This window comes from Fundulus heteroclitus, unplaced genomic scaffold (genome assembly GCF_011125445.2).
Source record: "Fundulus heteroclitus isolate FHET01 unplaced genomic scaffold, MU-UCD_Fhet_4.1 scaffold_68, whole genome shotgun sequence".
Taxonomy (NCBI): domain Eukaryota; kingdom Metazoa; phylum Chordata; class Actinopteri; order Cyprinodontiformes; family Fundulidae; genus Fundulus; species Fundulus heteroclitus.
This window is the reverse complement of record NW_023397121.1, coordinates 1,424,605-1,441,555: the sequence shown is the minus strand read 5'-3', so window position 1 is coordinate 1,441,555 and position 16,951 is coordinate 1,424,605. Positions and strand designations below refer to the sequence as shown.

At 46.5% G+C, this 16,951-nt stretch overlaps 1 protein-coding gene across 1 annotated transcript; it reads right to left on the bottom strand.

The window, feature by feature from the left end:
• Positions 1 to 326: 326 nt before the first annotated feature.
• LOC118561617 (NLR family CARD domain-containing protein 3-like) lies at positions 327 to 16,912 on the bottom strand. The gene is made up of 9 exons (XM_036133852.1): positions 16,436 to 16,912; positions 16,207 to 16,329; positions 15,966 to 16,085; positions 15,513 to 15,559; positions 12,709 to 14,497; positions 8,237 to 8,422; positions 2,600 to 2,776; positions 1,116 to 1,286; positions 327 to 459 (listed from the first exon to the last, which is right to left on the bottom strand). The coding sequence occupies exons 1-9, from the start codon at positions 16,453 to 16,455 to the stop codon at positions 447 to 449; spliced, it is 2,646 nt and encodes an 881-aa protein (XP_035989745.1). The 5' UTR covers positions 16,456 to 16,912; the 3' UTR covers positions 327 to 446.
• Between the last annotated feature and the right edge of the window lie 39 nt (positions 16,913 to 16,951).

The window sequence follows — 16,951 nt, the reverse complement described above, 5'->3', positions numbered from 1 at the left end:
TTTGCAGCAACAGATAAAAGGAGCAGAGCTGCCCAAACATTTGCAGAAAACATCTAAAATATGCTGAAAAACCTGCAGAAACTGCATCACAATGAAGCAAACATGCAGCCTGAAAACTTTAGAGTTGAGCTTTATTTCAGATTTCTGGCTTACAGGCTGAAAATGAAGCAGAGAGAAAAAAGATCAACTTTGCAGTTTCATCAGATTCAGATCAAAACTCCATGGAGCCACTAAATGCAGCTTAGTTTTCATTTGATCCTCATTGGTCCACAGAGACAAACAATATCAGACACTAAATGACAGACATGATCAGATAAACAGGATCAACATCTCTAAGGTCAGAGTTCATCATCAGGATCCAGTCAGAGTCTCTTTAAAGTCAAACTGCTGCAGCTTCAACCTCTGGATCATCAGGACAGCTCAGCTTCTCTCCTCCACTAAGATCATCACCTCCACCACCTGCAGAGAGAAGAAGGAGCAACAGAGGAGATCAGTGAGTGTTTCAGCCTCTGGAAGCTGAACATGAACATCTGTTCCTGAAACATCAGCTGACTAAGAAACATGGAGGCTGTCCCTGAACACATCTGGATGAAACTAGTGAGAGAAGGACACATGTCCAGATGTGCTGAGTGGACTTCAGCAGAGCTTGTGCTCTGTAGAAAGACCACATGGTGACTAAATGGAATGATGGGCTGTGAAATCAGTGATTTGCAGGCTGCAGTCAGACTGATCTCAGAGCTGTGACTAAGATGAAACTGATCAGCTGTTTGCTGTTGAAATGAGAGAACAAAGAGTCTGAGATCAGACCTGATGCTCCACAGCTTGATGAATGAGGACCACTGTCTCTAGACATGGTGGAAGGCTGTCAGCTGGAAGACATGAACACAACAACAACAGTCATCTTCACATGGACACAAAGACAGGAACACAACAAGCTGCTGGCTCCTCTGATTGGCTCATTGTTGTCTTTGTGTCCAATCAGGAAGCCTGTCACCATTCTCCTCCCACTGAGAAGCTGCAGCTTTACTGGAAACACTGGATCTTTGCTTTGGTACCAACTGGGTTCAGAACAGTTCTGCTGACAGCAGCTGGACTCACTCCAACCATCTACTTACAGAGTTTTCAGTTTGTAATCTGGACTCTCTACAAGATCCTGCAGCTGCTGAACATCTGACTCCTTCAGTTTGTTCCAGCTCAGGTCCAGTTCTGTCAGATGGGACGGGTTGGACTTCAGCGCCGTTACCAGATGATCACAGCTGATCTTTGACAAACTGCATTCCCATAATCTGAATAAAGAATGAAAGATGTGAGCTGAAGCCACCAGGATGCAGGTTCTAACAGTCCAACAGAACCAGTTAAAGAACTCTCATTAATATTAATGACAACAAGCTGCTGCTTCAATAAAGACCTGCTGACTTCAGCTATTCAACAATCAACAATATCAGAACTTTCAACAGTTAAAACTTGTTTAGCAGTTTTTACAGTCCTGGCTCTCATTTAGAAACTTTGTGTGGAATCCGTACTAAAAGTGAAAGCCAAGAAAAAGAAAATGGAGTATGGTAAAAATATTCAGATGATTAAAACCATGCTCAGGCACAGCAGCAGCCATTTTCCTTTCTAGATCCCAGCTGTAGCGATACATTTGGTACCAGGTTCTGGCTCAGGTTCTGCCCTCTACACGCCCAGATTCAAGCAGAAACGCTCGATGCAAAGCACCTCATGAATGTTAATGTGTGAACAAATGGAGATTAATGCAGATAAATGAACTATTTTACTGATTCCACAGCCATAAAAACATGATGTGATGGAGAATATTTCATGTAAACTGACTTTAGGAGCTGAAGCTCCCAGAAGCAGAACCTGCTACTGTGACATGTTGTGTCTGAGTGTTTTAGTCAGTAAAATCCTTGCAGAGCTTCTAAAAGTGCTGAAGCATCAATCAGGGATTATAGATTTGTTCCTGTCACACAGATTCCAGGAGCTGAAATTGACTTTTCTAAACTGGCTTGAATCCCCTCTGAGCCGCTTCACATGAGGGGCATTTCTACACACTGGGGGTCCCAATGCTGTCCGCTTCTGACCTGAGATCAGGGCTCAGACTCAGTTACACAGAGAGACAACATTAAAAACTGGCTCCAAGTCCAGGAACAAACTCAGCAAAGATTTATTACAATACAAGATCTGAACTTTGCTTTTCAGCTCAATTACATCCACTTATTCAATTATTTTAACATCATCCTGTAGAAAATGGAGAAAAACTGACCTGATGAAGGTTTAAAGAGATTAAAAACCTTCAAATAAATGAAACATCAGCATTTTATTTCTTCTCTCTTCCTCTTCCTCAGTTCTGGATAAAAGCTGCAACTCTAAACTGAAATTCAGCTCATTGTTTCATGTTTTCTGCTGATTATTGAATAAATGCTGACAGGAAGTTAGAAAAAGAAAGAAACTTTAAGTGGAGCAAAGCAGTGAAGAAGAAAGCAGACTTTACCATGAAGATCCTCAGTGTGGATCAGTAGAATATCAGCCAGATGTCTGCAGTTTAGTGTCAACACAACTTTCACATCACAGATATCAGAACTAAAACATGGAGTCTGACCTCAGTGTCTGTAGTTTGCAGAGGGGAGTCTGGAGGAAACCACAGAGCTCCTTCACTCCACCATCTTTCAGGTTGTAGTTGGCGCTCAGGTTCAGTTCTGTCAGATGGGACGGGTTGGACTTCAGCGCCGATGCCAGATGTTTATAGCTGATCTCTGACAAACTGCAGCTGTCCAATCTGAATAAAGAATGAAAGATGTGAGCTGAAGCCACCAGGATGCAGGTTAAAACTGAAACATGAACAAATAAATGATCAAATGTAGAAAATGAATGTCCCTGAATGTAAAAGTGCCAGAAACATGATGAACTGATGTCTGATATGTGATCCAGTAGAACTGATTTAAAGAGTTAAAGCCAGCAGAACCAGAACATGTTAACATGACGTGTGAAGGTCCAGATCAAGGTGTGGTTCTCAGCAGTGGCGGCTGCTGATGAAGATGTTCTGGGCTTAGGGTTGGGGGGGGGGGCACTAGAGCTTGGAGATTAGCAGCCAACAATAAACTCTCCTTGAACATAAATCCATCCATGATCACTTGCTGCTGCTGGATATTTAAGTCTGATGGCTCTGGCGTCTGTTTAAAATGCTGCTGTCTTCTAATCTGGCTCAGGGTTCTGCTAGAACAGTGGTTCTCAGAGCCACAATGTTCTAAACATGGATCATTTAACAGAGTTTCAGCTCACATTGTTCTGGATTCATCTTCAAGCTAAAGCAGCAGCCTTGGCGCTTTATGCCGCTGCTGTGAGCCTGTTGTGGGTGTGGATCAGAAGCTGCTGGTCCCGCAGCAGAGGAGCAAAATGCTGAGTCAGCTTCAGCACCTTTATGTGGAGAGACATGTGGTGTGGCCACTTCTCTGCCACTACCTGGGACAGACACCTTCCTCCCAGCCTGACAGCGTCTGTGAACACCGGGACGTGTGACTCTGGTCTGCTGAGGGCAACTCCCTCTGACACAGTGGGGGGGGGGGGGTTTCCCCAGTGGGCCAGGTGGGCTCCCACTGACGGAGGGACTGCAGTCATCCTCTGCCTCTTCTGGCCACAGGGTCTCTGCGCAGGCGGGTGAAGCATCTCTGCAGGCAGGCGCCTCCTATGAAGCAGAGCCAGCGGAAGCAGCAGGTGGGCCGCTGACGTCATCCCCAGCAGCCGCATGACGGACAGAGCTGTCACTGTGTGGAGGTGTGACCCGGCGGAGCAGCGCTGACAGCGTCTGCTCTGGGCTCTCATGGTGGCCCAGTTTAGCTCCTAGCAGCTGGGACGCAGAACACAACCTTTTAGCACTTTATGGAGAACCCAGTTCTGTCAGCTGTGGAGCCAGAGCTCTGGTCTGCACCGCCGCTTCCTCTCTGGACCGAGCCAGCAAGAGCAGGTGGTCCACATAAAAGAGGATTCTCATCCCTGCAGAGTGCAGCGGCATCTGGAGAACGTGCGTGGAACCAGAGAGGAACCCAACGGCAGGTTGTAGTGACAGGGAATCCCCTGGAAGGAGAAGCGCAGATACTTCCTGTGTTTGGGGATGATGGAACATGGAAGTAGTCCTTCAGATCTATGGAGGAGAACCAGTGGTTCTGGAGAACGTTCTCCAGCAGCTGTCTGACTGTCAGCATGTGGAACCGTCTCTCTGTCATCAGAACCAGTAAAAAAAGGCAATAGAACCCCGTGGAGAACCCTGGAAATGACGTCTTTATCCAGGAGTTCCTGCAGTTCTGACAGGAGAGCAGCGCTCTGCTCTGGAGACGCTAGAACCGTCTCCATGACTCCTCTGAACCGTGGAGGAGAGAGGAGGTGCAGCGCTCTGCTCTGGAAACGGTAGAACCGTCTCCATGACTCCTCTGAACCGTGGAGGAGGAGAGAGGAGGTGCAGCGCTCTGCTCTGGAGACGCTAGAACCGTCTCCATGACTCCTCTGGACCGTGGAGGAGGAGAGAGGTGCAACGCTCTGCTCTGGAGACGCTAGAACCGTCTCCATGACTCCTCTGAACCGTGGAGGAGAGAGGAGGTGCAGCGCTCTACTCTGGAGACGCTAGAACCGTCTCCATGACTCCTCTGAACCGTGGAGGAGAGAGGAGGTGCAGCGCTATGCTCTGGAGACGCTAGAACCGTCTCCATGACTCCTCTGAACCCTGGAGGAGAGAGGAGGTGCAGCGCTCTGCTCTGGAGAAGCTAGAACCGTCTCCATGACTCCTCTGAACCGTGGAGGAGAGAGGGGGTGCAGCGCTCTGCTCTGGAGACGCTAGAACCGTCTCCATGACTCCTCTGAACCGTGGAGGAGAGAGGAGGTGCAGGGCTCTGGTCTGGAGACGCTAGAACTGTCTCCATGACTCCTCTGAACCGTGGAGGGGAGAGGAGGTGCAGCACTCTGCTCTGGAGACGCTAGAACTGTCTCCATGACTCCTCTGAACTGTGGAGGAGGAGAGAGGAGGTGCAGCGCTCTGCTCTGGAGAAGCTAGAACCGTCTCCATGACTCCTCTGAACTGTGGAGGAGGAGAGAGGAGGTGCAGCGCTCTGCTCTGGAGACGCTAGAACCGTCTCCATGACTCCTCTGAACTGTGGAGGAGGAGAGAGGAGGTGCAGCGGTCTGCTCTGGAGACGCTAGAACCGTCTCCATGACTCCTCTGAACCGTGGAGGAGAGAGGAGGTGCAGCGCTCTGCTCTGGAGACGCTAGAACCGCCTCCATGACTCCTCTGACCCGTGGAGGAGGAGAGAGGAGGTGCAGCGCTCTGCTCTGGAGACGCAAGAAACCGTCTCCATGACTCCTCTGAACCGTGGAGGAGAGAGGAGGTGCAGCGCTCTGCTCTGGAGACGCTAGAACCGCCTCCATGACTCCTCTGAACCGTGGAGGAGGAGAGAGGAGGTGCAGCGCTCTGCTCTGGAGACGCTAGAACCGTCTCCATGACTCCTCTGAACCGTGGAGGAGAGAGGAGGTGCAGCGCTCTGCTCTGGAGACGCTAGAACCGCCTCCATGACTCCTCTGAACCGTGGAGGAGGAGAGAGGAGGTGCAGCGCTCTGCTCTGGAGACGCTAGAACCGTCTCCTCGACTCCTCTGAACCGTGGAGGAGAGAGGAGGTGCAGCATGGAGCCTCTGCTGATCAGTCTGTGAGGAAGAGAAGAGGAGGAGAGGAGATGAGGAGGAGAGGAGGAGGAAAGAGGGAGGAGAGGAGATGAGGAGGAGATGAGGAGGAGAGAGGGAGGAGAACATAAGAAGGAGATGAGGAGGAGAAATGGAGCAGAGAGGGAGGAGAACATACGGAGGAGAGGAGGAGGAGAGAAGGAGAGGAGGAGAGGAGGAGGAGGGAGGGAGGAAAGGAGGACAGAAGGAGGAGAGAGGAGGTGCAGCGCTCTGCTCTGGAGACGCTAGAACCATCTCCATGACTCCTCTGAACCGTGGAGGAGAGAGGAGGTGCAGCATGGAGCCTCTGCTGATCAGTCTGTGAGGAGGAGAGGAGGAGGAAAGGAGGAGGAGGAGGCTGATGCAGGAGGAGGAGGCTGATGGAGGAGCAGAGGGAGGAGGATGTTAATGGAGGAGGAGGAGGCGGATGGATGAGGAGCAGAGGGAGTAGGAGGCTGATGGAGGAGGAGGAGGAGGCTGATGGAGGAGGAGGAGAGATGAGGTGCAGCGGTCTGCTCTGGAGACGCTAGAACCGTCTCCATGACTCCTCTCTCCTCTAAACTGTGGAGGAGAGAGGAGGTGCAGCGTGGAGCCTCTGCTGATCAGTCTGTGAGGCGGAGAGAAGGAGGAGAGGAGAAGGAGGAGGGAGGAGAGGAGGAGAGAAGATGGAGAGGAGGAGAGAGGGAGGAGAAGATGAGGAGGAGGAGGAGAGAAGGAGAGAGAAGGGGGATGAGAGAGGGAGGAGAGGAGGAGAGGAGGAGGAGAGGAGAGGAGAGGGAGGAGAGGAGGAGAGAGGGAGGAGAGGGGGAGGAGAAAGGATGAGGAGAGAGGGAGGAGAGGAGGAGGAGGCCGAAGGAGGACGAGGCTGATGGAGGAGGAGGCTGATGGAGGAGGAGGCTGATTTAGGAGGAGGCTGATGGAGGATGAGGCTGATGGAGGAGGAGGCTGATTTAGGAGGAGGCTGATGGAGGATGCTGATGGAGGAGCAGAGGGAGGCTGGTGGAGGAGCAGAGGGAGGAGGAGGCTGATGGAGAAGGAGGCTGATGGAGGAGGAGGCTGATGGAGGAGGAGTCTGATGGAGGAGGCTGATGGAGGAGGCTGATGGAGGAGCAGAAGGAGTCTGAAGGTGGAGCAGAGGGAGGAGGAGGCTGATGGAGGAGGCTGATGGAGGAGGCTGATGGAGGAGCAGAGGGAGTCTCCAGGAGGCGTGGAGCGCCTGAACTCCTGACCTCCTGCCCACGGTGCTCCAAGCAGCCGGCAGACCAGCGAGGGACGTCGGCCCGGAGCGAGGCCTCACCAGGTCCTGAAGCGTCTCTGACTCCTCGGCGTTCTTCTGGATCTTCTCCAGCGCCGATTTAAAGTGAGGAGCCAACAGAGCATCCGGGCTGATGGGGCTCCCAGCACCTCCTTTTTCACATCCTGGGAGGAGGAGGATGGAGGAGAACAGCTGGAGCCAGATGTTCCTCTGGATCATGGTCTGCCAGGCAGAAATGGTCTGCAGACTAATAGAAATGATGATTCTTCAGTTTTTCTTTGCTTTCCTTCTTGGTGCTCAAACTTGTTGGCTTGTTGCTGAACGGTAGCGCTGAGTCCAGAGAGCGTCTGCTGCAGTAGAGCTTTTTACTTTTCAATATTGTGCTGTAGTTTTAATAGCCACACTGCTGGCTCCTGGTTCTGGTTCTGTCTGATTGAGCTGTCAGACTGAAGAGGACGGTTCCTCTCTGAGCCGCACCAACAGAACAGCAGCTTCAGGACAAAGCTGAGCTGCTGGAACCTGCTGGTGCCGTCCATCCAACCATTTTCCACCAGGCTTATCCCTGCTGGGGTCCTGAGGGCTGCTGGTGTCTATCTGCAGCTGTCAGTGGCTGAGAGGCGGGCTTCACCTGGACAGGTAAGCAGCCTATCACAGGACAACACAGAGACAGACAGGACAACCAACCATTCACACACACACTCACACCTAAGGAGGATTTAGAGAGGCCAGTTAAGCTAACAGTCATGTTTTAGGACTGTGGGAGGAAGCCGGAGTACCCAGAGAGAACCCACGCATGCACAGGGAGAACATGCAACCTGCTGGTGCCGTCGCTTTGAGTTAGTTTACATTTTCTCTCTTTGTTCTTCTCAGACATTCATTTTTTAGATAATGCTATTTTATTATTTTTATTTTACTGTTTATGTGTATGAATGTGATCCTGGCACTACTCTGGAGGAACAAAAATTAATGTTTCATGTAAAGATGTGACAAAGAAATGAAAAATAAAGCTAAATCATCTGATCTTGTTATCTAAATCTTTACCAAATCAAATTAAAACATCTCCATCAATAATTCACATCATTTGACTTATTTTCCTAATTTTTGTTCTTCAGTCTAAAGCATTTTAAGTGTTAAATGTTCAATACTGAAAATATCAAAGAAGAAAATAAATAATTGAAAAGGCAAAACATTTGGACAGCAGGTTGTCTGTAAAGGAAAAATGTCAGAACAAAATTATTAATAAAATAAGTATTAAAGTAGCAGTGAAGATAAAACCTACGTCAGCTTCTTTACTTTACAGAATGGAGTCTCCAGGATCTCACAGAGACGCTTTATCTCAGAGTCTCCAAAGGGTCTCCCTCCACCATAGATCTTCTCTATTTCCAGGTCAGTCAGGGAGGGGTTGGACTTCAGAGCTGAGGCCACAATTTCACATTCAGTCAGTGAGAGAATACAGCCCACTAGTCTGTGATGAGAGAAAGAATCAGATCAGTTGTAGTTAAATCAGACTAATAAAGACTGATAAACAGACTAAAAGATGACGAGTAAAGAGTGATGTCATCATCAGATGAACATCTGCTCTTCACATCAATGTCCTGTTTGACCTACACAGAGAATCTCTTCAGTCTCTTCAGGTCTTGGTTCTACTGCAGAGCTGCTGTGTCTCTGCTTTGGTTAAAAGCTTCATTTAACCACAAAGATGAAGAAAGATCATCTAGAGTAAAACAACAGAACTGACTAAATCTATCTGGATGTCCATGGTAGCATTTGGCCGTCTCCTCTATGTAAATTATCAGCAGATTATCTCTAGACATATGTGAGTCTAGTGATAATACACTATGGTTGTTTTGGCTTCATCTCACTTCCAAATCATCTCTAACTATACATACAAGTGACGCTTCTTCCTTTTACTGGAAGTGACCAAACTGGGTAAAATTACTGGTAATGTATCAAAAAGAAAACAGGAGGCTCCAGTTTTCATTTAGTAAAGAGAGTCATGACTTAATGTAACAGATAACGGCGTTACGTTACTTCCACTAGAACACAGTGTGTTACTACAACTGCATCAATAAAGCAGCTTTTCTTCACAGCATGCTCTCCGCTGCAGGAGCTTACCAGTGGCTGACTTAGTTTAGCACTTTACTTCTTCAGTGGTATAATAGCTGAAGTACATTCTACCTGCTGCTGTCTGCAGTGGAGGGAGCCCTATTTCATTTACTACAAAGTCTGTTTTAGCTTGATATATTGCTGCAAGAGAAGATTTTGTTACAACCATTTATAGCTGGTTGCAGCTTGTTAATGTGCAATAATTATCAAGTTCAAAAACATTTGGTTTATTTTATTGTTCTTCTATGATGAACATTGAGTATAATAATAATCATCATATCTACATAATTATATTAAAATTGATAGATGTCTTGACTCTAGACTCACTTGTGCCACCACACACTAAAATGGTAGATTAGTGGACAATGTTTTCAGATTTATGCTCAATTCATTATTTATTCATTATTATGTATTTTATATGTGACACTTGAACTCTGAATTCTTTTTACAGTTCCACTAACAGGAAAGTCGTCCTAATGCTTTGACATCTTAGATCCAGTGTCCGAAATTAACTTCCTGATTCACCGGCCAAGTTGGCCGGTAGATGTAAAAATCAACCGGCCAGGCATATTTTTTACCGGCCAAAATAATAATCCTCACCAGACCTCTCAATTTTTACCAAAAATTAAAAGTGAGATTATGTTCATTTGGGGGGGTTTACCTCATTGGTGCGTTGCACGCGAGGGATAAACGGTGGGAAAATGCATAAATGAAGACTGTAAAGGGCTCCTTTAGAGGGAAGAGAATGAAAAATGTATCTAAGGTAAAACCCCTGATGTTACAAGTTCCTTAAAATTACCCTTAAAAGTGCGCACCTAAATTACATGTAATTTTGCGCACCTGAATTCAAGCTCAAGGAACCACGCCCACAGAAGCACCGCTGGTTCTGTGTCGTTAAAAACAAAACAGCATGAAACACAGCTACTGACTCTCCTATTGATTTTAATTGGGACATTTTGGTACGAGTGGAAGGACATTAAACGTAGTGATTCACGTTTTGAAGGCTGGCCGCTGATAAAAGCACCTGGCTCCTATGAGGGGAGGGGGCAGTAAGAGCGGTGCAGCACAGAAACACGGCGCATGTGGTTAAAAAAAGCAGAAGAAATGAGAAGAAAACTTCTAAACAGACTAATTGACGTTTTAGACTGTATCTGGTTAGCAGATCTGTTTTCTGATCCAGCGTGCAGCCATGACTGGTTCCTCTTGTGTTTTAAAGCCAGACCTTTCAGCTCTGAGCCACTCTGACCATTAAAGCCACTCACACCTGCAGATGGAGGCAAAGGAGAAGGCCGGCTCAGATTCAGGTAAGCTCCACCTGCTACCAGGCTCCACTTTGCCCTCTTTCACAAGGCCATGGCTGATGTTCTGTGTGTGGGTGAGCATCAGTGTTTGGCTTCTGTGTGTTATGTGTTATTGGTTCAGGGCCCAAAGCTGCATTCTGCTATAGCAATGTGAAAGGTGCTGCTGAGATCAGAGCAGAGCTGGGAGAGCAACTGGCTGCTGCTGCTGCTGCTGAGGGTGGCTTTACTTTTGCTCTCTTTCTGTATGCTGCAACTTGATAAAATCACTGTTTCCTTTTAATTAGTAACTCAGTAATCAGTTATTATTTCCTGAGTTACAACCTTCAGTCAATCAGTCTGATGGTGAACAAGATTAAATGATCAATTATGGTTGATGATGAAATCCAACTCCATAAATCATCCAGTAGCTCTTAGACAGCTGCTAAAGCATCTCAGCTGAAGTCTGTAGCCTGGTGTCTGTAGACAGGATCAAATACGCTCTAAATGAACGCTTTCTCAGCTCCGTTAACTCCACTTAGTCTGGGGGGGTTGATGCGTCACCTTGTGCTTGAATTCAGGTGCACATAATTACCTTACATATAATTTAGGTGCCCACTTTTAAGGGTCATTTTAAGGGACTTGTAACTGAAGGGGCTTCAGCTCAGACCCTCATTCCTCTTCTTCCCTCTAAAGGAGCCCTTTACTCTCTTTATTGATGCATTTTTCCTCACTGTTTATTTCTGACATGCAGTCCACAAATGGGGGGAAATCCTCCCACCTCAATGATTCCTCACCACTATCATTAAGTATAAATTATGCTGCTGCCAGACGTTACCAAATAGTGTTTTTTCTACAGTCACTTAATAACCAGTGAGACGCAGAGCTTGAAAAGCTGCAGCGTTCACTTGACCTCTGAGAGCAACCGATATGTCTAAAACCTGAGGTTATATCAAGCTACATGGCTTAATAAAAGAATCAAGTTACAGCATCATTTCTTTTAGATTTCTTAGTTTAGATCAAACTGATTTAGTCCGATTACATGAAATTACAACATGGATTTTTTTAAAGAGCTGTATAGCATATTTTTATTTCAGAGGAGCAGTCCTGCTATGGAAGAACTGAGAGATGTGCACATCTTTCAGGGTTCTAATTTTATTGCCATTAAATTATTTACATTTTCTGCAATGAGATTTAGCACCAGGATGTAGTAACCCATGTAGTAACCTGTAGTTATTAAAGTATTTCTGATTCTGATTAAAAAAGGAGTGTAATAATGCCGGCAGAAACTTACAACTACTTTATAACTTTATTCAGTGATTATTTGTACATGTGGGGTCTGTTTCATCTGATCCATTCATGCGGGTCTATCTAGTAACAAAATCTATTCTACAAGAATAAAGCAGCAGCTGGATGGACTCAGGAAGGGGGAGTTTTGGTTCCAGCAGACAGAATTTCTGCAGATGAGCCAAAATCAGAGCAAACTGGATTTTCCTCAGAAATCTGGCATGGACCACAGAGCCGTTTACTTGTTGAGGAGGTGCAATATTGAGCGTAAATGTTGTGAATAGAGATTAAACAGGCGTGATTCTGCTCATATCAGGCAGTCTTGGTATGTTGGAACAATCACAGGAGAACAGTTTGGTGTTTTTCTGTTTAACCCACTAACTGGACAGTAAGGTGTTGACACTCCTCTTTCACTTTTTAACCAAAGGAAAACATCTCCACTTCCATGTCTAGTCAGTTAAAATGAGACGCAGTTGACTGGATCCATTCTCCACCGCTCCCCCAGCCCAAAAAATGAACATAATCTCACTCTGAACTTTCCCTAAAAGTTGAGAGGTGTGATGATAGCGGATCTAGTCAGCTGAAATCTTTCTCTTCTAACTCTGTTCCAGCTCCATAACATAGTGGAACAAGCCAAAGGGCTCCTGAGAGACACTGTGGTGTTGTTAGGCTTGGCTTGTCATGGACTGTTGCTGCTGTCCTCACAACAGGAGACTATGTGAATTTTTCCTGCCGAGGTCTGAGCGCCAAAGTCTTAAAATATTGTATCAATAAAATTCTTCTAATTGCCTTTTCTTTCTGTGTGAGTTTTTCAGATTGAAATGAGTGAAGAGCTGTTTAAAGTTTAAAACGTGTCTCTGGATGATTTAATCTTTCTAAAAGATCAAAATCTCTAAATACCAAAAGCTGCAGCAGAGCTGACCTGAATGAGCTGAAGATTTAGAAATCTGATGGTTGAAATAGTCCAAAGTATGAAGGAAGTAGTTAAAGGTCCAAAAACGTCCAGAACCGACTGAATAATGAAGAATAAACCGGACGGCAATAATGCTGAATCAGCATCAATGAAGACATCTGGACTCACCGAGCCTTTCTGCAGTTCCTCACAGCTGGAACCAGTCTCAGTCGTCCTGATTCTGATGTGTTGTACTTCTCCAGGTCCAACTCATCCAGAACCTCCTCTGACATCTGCAGCATGTAGGCCAGAGCTGAGCACTGATACTCTGAGAGCTCCTCTGATCTGTTCTCTGATTTCAGGAACTGTTGGATCTCCTGATAAACTGAGAGGTCCTTCATCTCCATCAGACAGTGGAAGATGTTGATGCTTCTGTCTGGAGAGATTCTATCAGTGTTCATCTCCTTCAGGTTGGTGATGACTCTCTGGATGGTTCCTGGACTGTTCTCTGTCTGACCCAGCAGGCCTCCTAAGAGTCTCTGGTTGGACTCCACAGAGAGGCCATGAAGGAAGCGAGCAAACAGGTCCAGGTGGCCATTTTTACTGCTGAGGGATTTCTTCATGATTCTCTTCAGGAACTCATCCAGAGATGTTTCACCGTATTTATATCCCAGGAAGTTCTCCACCACCTGTGTGTTCCTGCTGGTGAAGCAGTGGAACATGTAGACTGCAGCCAGAAACTCCTGAATGCTCAGATGAACAAAGCAGTAGACTGCTTTCTGGAAGATCACGCTCTCTCTCTTGAAGATCTCTGTACAAACTCCTGAGTACACCGAGGCCTCTGTGACATCCAGACCACACTGCTGCAGGTCTTCTTGGTAGAACATGATGTTTCCTTTCTCCAGATGTTCTAACGCCAGCCTCCCCAGCTTCAGGAGAACTTCCCTGTCAGCCTCCATCAGCTCCTGTGGACTCCTCCCATGTCCTCCATGGTACTTGTTCTTCTTCCTCCTGGTCTGGACCAGCAGGAAGTGAGAGTACATGTCAGTCATGGTCTTGGGCAGCTCTCCTCTCTGCTCTGTGGTCAACATGTTCTCCAGAACCGTAGCAGTGATCCAGCAGAAGACTGGGATTCCACACATGATGTGGAGGCTCCTGGAGGTCTTGATGTGGGAGATGATTCTGCTGGACAGCTCTTCATCACTGAACCTCCTCCTGAAGTACTCCTCCTTCTGGGCGTCGCTGAAGCCTCGTACCTCTGTTACCCTGGCAACACATGAAGGAGGGATCTGATTGGCCGCTGCAGGTCTGGAGGTGATCCAGACCAGAGCCGAGGGAAGCAGGTTCCCCTTGATGAGGTTTGTCAGCAGAACGTCGACTGATGACTTCTGTGTGACGTCAGAAACCAGCCGACTGTGGCTGAAGTCCAGAGAAAGTCTGCTTTCATCCAGGCCGTCAAAGATGAAGAGAAGTTTGTGGCGAGCCAGCTGCTCTGCTGGGAGCTTCTGGAGGGTTGGATGGAAAACATGGAGCAGCGTGAGAAGACTGTGCTGCTCACCTCTGATCAGGTTCAGCTCCCTGAACGACAGCAGAACCACCACACGGACATCTTGGTTCTCCAAGCCCTCGGCCCAGTCCAGAGTGAACTTCTGCACTGAGAAGGTTTTTCCAACACCAGCCACGCCGTTGGTCAGAACCACTCTGATGGCTCCATGTTGGTCAGGTGAGGCTTTAAAGATGTCGTGGCACCTGATTGGAGAGTCATGGAGGTTCTGGATCCTGGAAGCTCTCTCCAGCTGCTTCACCTCATGTTGGCTATTAACCTCTTCACTCTGTCCCTCTGTGATGTAGAGATCAGTGTAGATCCTGTTGAGGAGGGTTCTACTTCCTGGTTCATCACTTCCTTCAGTCACACGTTCACATCTCCTCCTCAGACTGATCTTATGTTCCTCTAGAACCTCCTGCAGACCAACATCTGCTGGAACAGAGAAGAAGAGACAACTGAAGGGAAAAGCTGATTTAGTGATGAAGCTGGAGCAGAAACATCTGGAACATCAGGAGGTGTCATCATTAGAAGGTCTCTTAGGTCACATGATGTGATGCTAACCAATGGGATCCATCCTTAGAAGCAGAACCTTGTTAGATGGTCAGACAGCAGAGTTGTGCCTCTGCTTTGTGGCCAGTATCTGTTCACTGTCAGGATCTGATTCACAAAGCAGATCAGATGAAGAAATGCTGACAGAAACATGCAGCAGCTTTCAGCAACATCAACTCTTTAGCATCAGGTCACCATTGTCCTCATTTCTCTGCTTCTATCTGACCTTCTCCCACAAACACAGCAGCTACAGAAGAGGCAGAGAGACAGAAAATGCTTCCTGGCAGCATTTTCAGCCTTAATGAAGGAAATCTGGAGGAAATGCTCTAATCTGCCAGAGAAACAGCTCCTTGGATCAGCTTGTGTTCACATTTCAGATGCTTTTCTCCCTCACAGACTGGATTGGATGTTTTTAGAGAATAATTACAGATTAGAAATGACATGGGACTGATTTGGTCCTTTAGAAGTAAACAGCAGATAGAAATATTCCATGTTTCTACAAATATATCTGCTGTAATCTGGGATCTATTGTCAGAGGAAATAAAGCTTTCTGTCTCTCAGACTTTCCTTCCCTCTTTCTGTAAAGCAGCAGTGCAGCAGCTTGTTTTCTCCACCTTTTTGTTTCCATCAAAATGAGCTGCAGCTTTAAGAAGATGTTCAGTTTTAATGCATTTAGCACAAAGGGCTGAAAACAGAAGCACTTCAAAGCAAACCCAATAGGTTGTTGGGTTGAACACAGACGTTACATTTACAGCAGCTGGAAATCCAGAGATTCAGGGCAAATAATCGATCCCAGAAAGACTTTAAACACTTAGATTCCCAAATGCCAACTAAAGACGAGGAATTAGTCCAACAGAGACGATAGAAGGAAGTTCTGATTGGAGATGTTCAGTCTCACCTGGAGCACAGCTGCTCTGATTGGCTGCCAGCAGTCCAGGTCCTGGTCTGAAGAAGTAAAACAAAAGTAATCACACCCCTTCTCCTTCCTTTAGATCTTAACATAAATGCTCTTCCTAATTCATGCTTTACTTACCAGTTTATAAAACTCTAAGGTCCATTTTTAAACAAATGAATGAATATGCTTCTAAACATATATTTACACATTTCCATGCCAACAATTCTCCCTACAGCCAATGTGACTAAGACCATTGTACATGTGTGTATAACCAGGCCCAATGTTTCTGCAGTGAATACTACTGCTTTATTGACTAACAGCTGATGATTATGGAGCTTTAAGTTAAGTTAAAGTTCTAAACTAATTTACTTTCACTTTATAAACTGAAGACTGAGTAAATATTATGTTTTATATCTCTGTGGAATCACAAGGATCAGTTAGAAACTGGGTTCTTACTCTGAGTCTGAGGGTCCAGGTTCTTCACTGAAGTTTGGTTGTATTCCTTTGGACCGGTCACTCCTGATAGACGGACTGCTGGATCCTGGAGGTTCTGCTCTCTGTCTGTGGTTCTGACCTCTGAAACACCAACATGTTGTTATTCAGATCACATCAATCAGTGAGAAACTCTGATAAAAACCAGAGAAGAAGCTCTGAACACAAACTGCTGCAGAGAAGCAGAAGCTTTAAAGGTTCTTACTCTGAGGGTCCAGGTTCTTTGCTGAAGGTTGGGGGTCTTCCTTTGGACCAGTCACTTCTCATAGACGGACTGCTGGGTCCTGGAGGTTCTGCTCTGTTCTCCATCTCCTGGACTTCAGTCAGCCTGAGAGAGGAACCAGAACCAGTCAGTTCCCAGTGGTTCAGGTCCAGTCAGTGTTCTGTAGAGCAGAAAGCTGGTTCCCATCATGTGTGTAGAGGACCAGAGGAACCTGAGTTCAGCAGGTACCATCTGGGTCTGGATTGTCCTCTCCTTCACTACTTCATGCACCTCCTGATGTCTGCTGGCTGATCTCCTCAGAACCATCTGGAGAAGTTCTGCTTTCTTCAGAGAATGAAGCTAAAACTGAGGCTGAAACCTTTTCAGGTCTGAACTGGAATCCTGTTCCAGGTCTGTAGAAACATCCAGAGTGAATGAAGGAGGGAACATTTCCTCTGAAGTTCTGATGTGTTGGTTCTGAACACAGCGGCCCACAAAGATGAACAAAGATGCTGCAGCTTCACTGCTAAAAGGAACTAAAAGCAAGTAAAACTGGATTGAAATGAGTGTTTTTGTCCTTGATCTGAGCAGCTAAATAGGATTATCTGCCAACTGAATACCATTTAGCTCTTAATATAGGATCAACTCATCTCCATCATCTTATTTCAAGGTCAGTATATCTAATTATCTTATTTTAGGGATCAAATACTCATTCCATTGGCAGATAATCTGATTTAGCTGCTCAAAT